This window comes from Danio aesculapii, chromosome 7 (assembly GCF_903798145.1).
Source record: "Danio aesculapii chromosome 7, fDanAes4.1, whole genome shotgun sequence".
Lineage (NCBI taxonomy): Eukaryota > Metazoa > Chordata > Actinopteri > Cypriniformes > Danionidae > Danio > Danio aesculapii.
Window position 1 is genome coordinate 53,786,386 of NC_079441.1, and position 4,608 is coordinate 53,790,993.

A 4,608-nucleotide genomic window follows, 5' to 3' on the forward strand; every position below is an offset into this window, starting at 1 on the left:
CATTTGGGCTCTTGAGGGCCCACTTGCCCTCCAACTAATGGGTCCGTGACCCCAGCGAGCTGCCCAAAGGCCAGCCTCTTCTCCTGGGCTTGCAGTCTGGGCCCCGGAGGGCCCTCTTGCCCTCCACCTCTATGGTCTCTGACCCCAGCCAGCTGCCCGGGGGCCAGCCACTCTCCCTGGGCTTGCAGTCTGGGCTCCTGAGGACCCTTTTGTCCTCCACCTAAAGGGTCCCTGACACCAGCAAGCTGCCCTGGGGGCCAGCCACTCTCCCTTAGCATACAGTCTTGGCACATGTGGGCCCTCTTTCCCTCCTTCTCCATGGTTTCTGACCCTAACTAGTTGCCCCAGGGGCCAGCCAATCACCCTGGGCTTGCAGTCTGAGTTCTTGAGGGCCCCTTGCCCTCAAAATCCAGGAACTCTGACCCCAGTGAGCTGCCCAATAGCCAGCCACTCTCCATGGGCTTGCAGTCTGGGCTCCTGGCCCCCTTGCCCTCCACCTAAAGGGTCCCTGACCCCTGCGAGCTGCTCAGGGGCCAGTCACTCACGTTGGGCTTGCAATTTGGGGCCCTCTTGCACCCACTTCTATGGTCTCTGACCCCAGTGAGCTACCCAGGGGCCAGCCACTCTGCCTGGGCTTCCAGTCTGGGCACATGAGGGCCCTCTTGCCCTTCTCCTCCATGGGTTCTGAGCCCAACTAGTGGGCCCAGGGGCCAGCCACTGTTCTTCGGCTTGCAGTCTGGGTTCCTGAGGGCCCCTTGCCCTCAAAATCCAGGAACTCTGGCTCAGCGAGCTGCCCAATGGCAGGCCACTTTCCTTGGGTTTTCAGTTTCAACCCCAGAGGTCCCCCTTGCCCTCCACCTCCATAGTCTCTGACTCCTGCAAGCTACCCAGGGGCCAGCCACTCTCACTGTACTTGCAGTCTAGGCCCCAGATGGGCCCCCTTGCCCTCCACGTCCTGGGTCTCTGACCCCAGCGAGCTGCCCAAGGGCCAGCGTTTCTCCCTCGGCTTGCAGTCTGGGCCCCAGAGGGCCCCCTTGCCTTCCAGGTCCTGGGTCTCTGACCCCAGCGAGCTGTCCATGGGCCAGCCACTCTCCTTGGGCTTGCAGTCTGGGCCCCCAGAGAGCCCACTTATCCTCCACCTCTAGGGTGAAATTTCTTCTGGAGAAAGTCTTATTTCTTTTATTTCAGGAAGAGTAAAAGCAGTTTAAAAAATTGTAAAATCCATTTTAAGGTCAAAATTATTAGGCATTTCAAGCTATATTATTCGATAGTCTACGGCAGTGGTTCCCAAAGTGGGGGTCGCGACCCCCCGGGGGGTCGCGGGAGCCCGGCGCAGGGGTCGCGAGATGATTGGTTTTTTAAAAAAAAAAGTGGGAACATTTTTTTATTTAATTCAATACTTGTTAAAAAGTGTTTGCAGAAAAGACTGATAAAAAAAATAAAAAAAACATAATATATATACACATTTTAATTAGATGTGTAATTTTGTCCCAGACATTACGAGATTACGTCAGCGTCAATCACAATCAAGTTACATACATCACGCGCAGCAAGACAACATCCCGCTTTTTTTGCTAAAGCTAAATGTGTTTGGAGGCTACAAATACATAATACCTGCTTTAAAAATGAAACGGTGGTTAATATCCACAACAGAAAAACCGAGAGAGGGAGAAAATTCACAGGTGAGGCCGGTTGATGGTGCGAAAACTGCAGTTGCGGAGGGAACATCCGAGAGGGCAGCGGAGGTCAGTGAGGGTGAGCCGCAAGAAATGCCCTCCACTTCTGCTAAGGGTGGAGCCCGCCAAGCCCATCACTTGGACCTGGCTTACTCCAAAACAAGAAAATACAAAAATGAATTTATTAAGTATGGATTTGTGTGTCAAGTCGTAAACGGAATACAACATCCCCAGTGTGTAGTGTGCTCCGAAGTCCTTGCTCACGAGAGTCTTAAGCCGGTAAAAATGCAAAGACATCTGAACACTAAACACCCCAATCTAGCTGCTAAACCTATCGAGTTTTTCCGCAGAAAAGAGGGAGAGTTACGAGGGCAAAAAATACTCCTAACTACACAAACAACAATCCCCGCTAAAGCTCAGAGGGCCTCCTATGAAGTGGCATATTTAATTGCACAGACTAAAAAGCCTCACACGATAGGTGAAACTTTAATCAAGCCAGCGGCAATAGCCATGAGTCGGATTATGCATGGTGATAAGCAGGCCACTGAGCTCCAACAGGTGCCGCTCTCAGACGGGACTATAGCCCGCCGCATCAGTGACATGGCACTGGACATCAAACGTCAAATCATTGACGCAGTGAAAGGAGGTAAGTATTCGTTACAATTGGACGAGTCCACCGACGTCTCCAATTCCGCCCAGCTCCTAGTTTTTGTCAGGTACATTTTTGAGAGGAAGCTTAACGAGGAAATGCTGTTTTGCGTGCCGCTGGAGGGAACGTGCACTGGTGAGGACATTTTTAACAAACTGGACCGCAATCTAAAAGAAGAGGGTCTCTCTTGGAGCGAGTGCTTGTCAGTGTGCACAGATGGTGCAGGCGCAATGCTCGGAAAAAAGAAGGGTTTAAAAGCACGAGTCCTGCAAGTGGCACCTCATGTCATTTTTACTCACTGCATTATACACAGAGAAGCCCTCGCAAGTAAAACCCTGAACCCTGAGTTAAAACACGTTCTTGACACTGCAGTAAAAATGGTCAATCTCATTAAATCACGACCACTTAACACGAGACTGTTTTCAACTCTCTGTAATGAAATGGGATCAGAGCACCAGTGCCTGCTGCTCCACACAGAAGTTCGCTGGCTATCGCGGGGCAATGTGCTGAGCCGTCTGTGTGAGCTGCGAGATGAGGTGCGCATTTTCCTCACTGACCAAAGATCTCCTCTCGCCGAGCACCTCACTGATCCTGGCTGGGTTACAAAGCTGGCATATTTGTCATCTATATTTGAAAAACTGAACGGACTTAACATGTCACTGCAGGGCGAAAACACGAGCATCCTGTCTCTTAATGATAAAGTGCAGGCATTTGTGCGCAAAGTGAAGAGGTGGAAAGAACGAGTGGAAACTGGGCGCATAGACATGTTCACCACACTAGACGAATTCCTCGAGGAAAATACATTGAGTGTGAATATTGTCAGGGAGTCTATTACTGACCATCTCCAAACCCTTCTGGATCATTTTAACAAGTACTTTCCAGAGGAAGGTACGCAAGAAAAACACGATTGGATTCGATCCCCTTTCACTGCCACCGCAAACCATCTGACGTGTGACACGGAGGACGCGCTGATTGAACTTTCATCTGATCGAACCTTAAGGACACTTTTTGACTCAAAAACGCTGGACGAGTTCTGGATTTCGGTGAAGGATGAGTACCCGCAGCTTTCCAAAGCCGCTTTGGATACACTGATGCCATTTGGATCAACTTATTTATGCGAGAAGACTTTCTCCGCTCTAACTTACATAAAAAATAAACATAGATCGCGTCTTAACGTGGAAGATGATCTCCGTGTTGCCATCTCCAAAACTAAACCCAGACTGGATCTGCTTTGCTCAGCGCACAGCGCGCACCCATCACATTAAAGTGGTTCCCAAACCTGTCCTTAAGGACCCCGCATGTGTGTGCGCGCGCAAAAGTAACTAAACACATGAACTGAGGTCAAAACATCAGAGTCTTATGGCTAAAGAAAATATTCTGTTTTTCGGTAAATATTGTTATGATAAATTCGGTCATAGTTTAATTAAAGATTAATTAAAATTTAGTCTTTTAAAACAGTTGAAATGTAACTAGGTGACACAATGTTCTCTGAATTACTGTCCTCTTCATAGATGAAAAAATGCAAATAATCTTCTGTTTGACCGAAGTTATAGGTCAGTTCTGTTTTAGAATAAAGGCAAGATATTAATGTGTGTTTGTAGAATTAAACGTTTTAGATAAGTCTGTTTTAAACGGTGATCTTGATTTATTTTCTCAAGTTGCTGAATTATTAAAATCGTCTTACACATTACATTTGTGTTTAGCATTTATTGTATGAGCCCGATCTCATGAAAGTGCGTATACGCCAAAATGAGTTTTTGCGTGCATATGATATGCTGTTTTCGCGTGCATATGATATGCACTTTATGGCGTGTAATATGCACGCACTCCTCACCTCTAATCCTTAAGGGGGATGGGGGGGGGGGGTCGTGGGGCAGCAAAGCATTTATCATGGGGGTCGCGGGCTAAAACGTTTGGGAACCCCTGGTCTACGGAACAAACCATTGATATACAATAGGTTGCCTAATTACACTAACCTGCTGAGTTAATCTAATTAACCTAGTTAAACCTTTAAATGTCACTTTAAGCGGTATAGAAGTGTCTTAAAAATATCTAGTAAAATATTATGTACTGTCATCATGGCAAAGATAAAATAAATCAGTTATTAGAAATGAGTTATTAAAACTATTATGTTTAGGAATATGTTGAAAATGCTATCCATTAAACAGAAATTGGGTAAAAAAATAAACAGGGGAGCTAATTATGTTGGGGGGGGGGGGGGGGGGGGGGGGTTGTTTGCTGAATTATTAGCCCCCACGTTTATTTTTTTCCCCAATTTCTGTT

General features: G+C 47.4%; 1 protein-coding gene across 1 annotated transcript; it reads left to right on the top strand.

Annotated features, from left to right (window-relative positions):
- The first annotated feature begins 2,186 nt into the window (after window positions 1-2,186).
- Window positions 2,187-3,590, top strand: LOC130231457 (protein FAM200A-like). Its single transcript, XM_056460789.1, has one exon. The coding sequence runs from the start codon at window positions 2,187-2,189 to the stop codon at window positions 3,588-3,590; it is 1,404 nt and encodes a 467-aa protein (XP_056316764.1).
- Window positions 3,591-4,608: the final 1,018 nt, after the last annotated feature.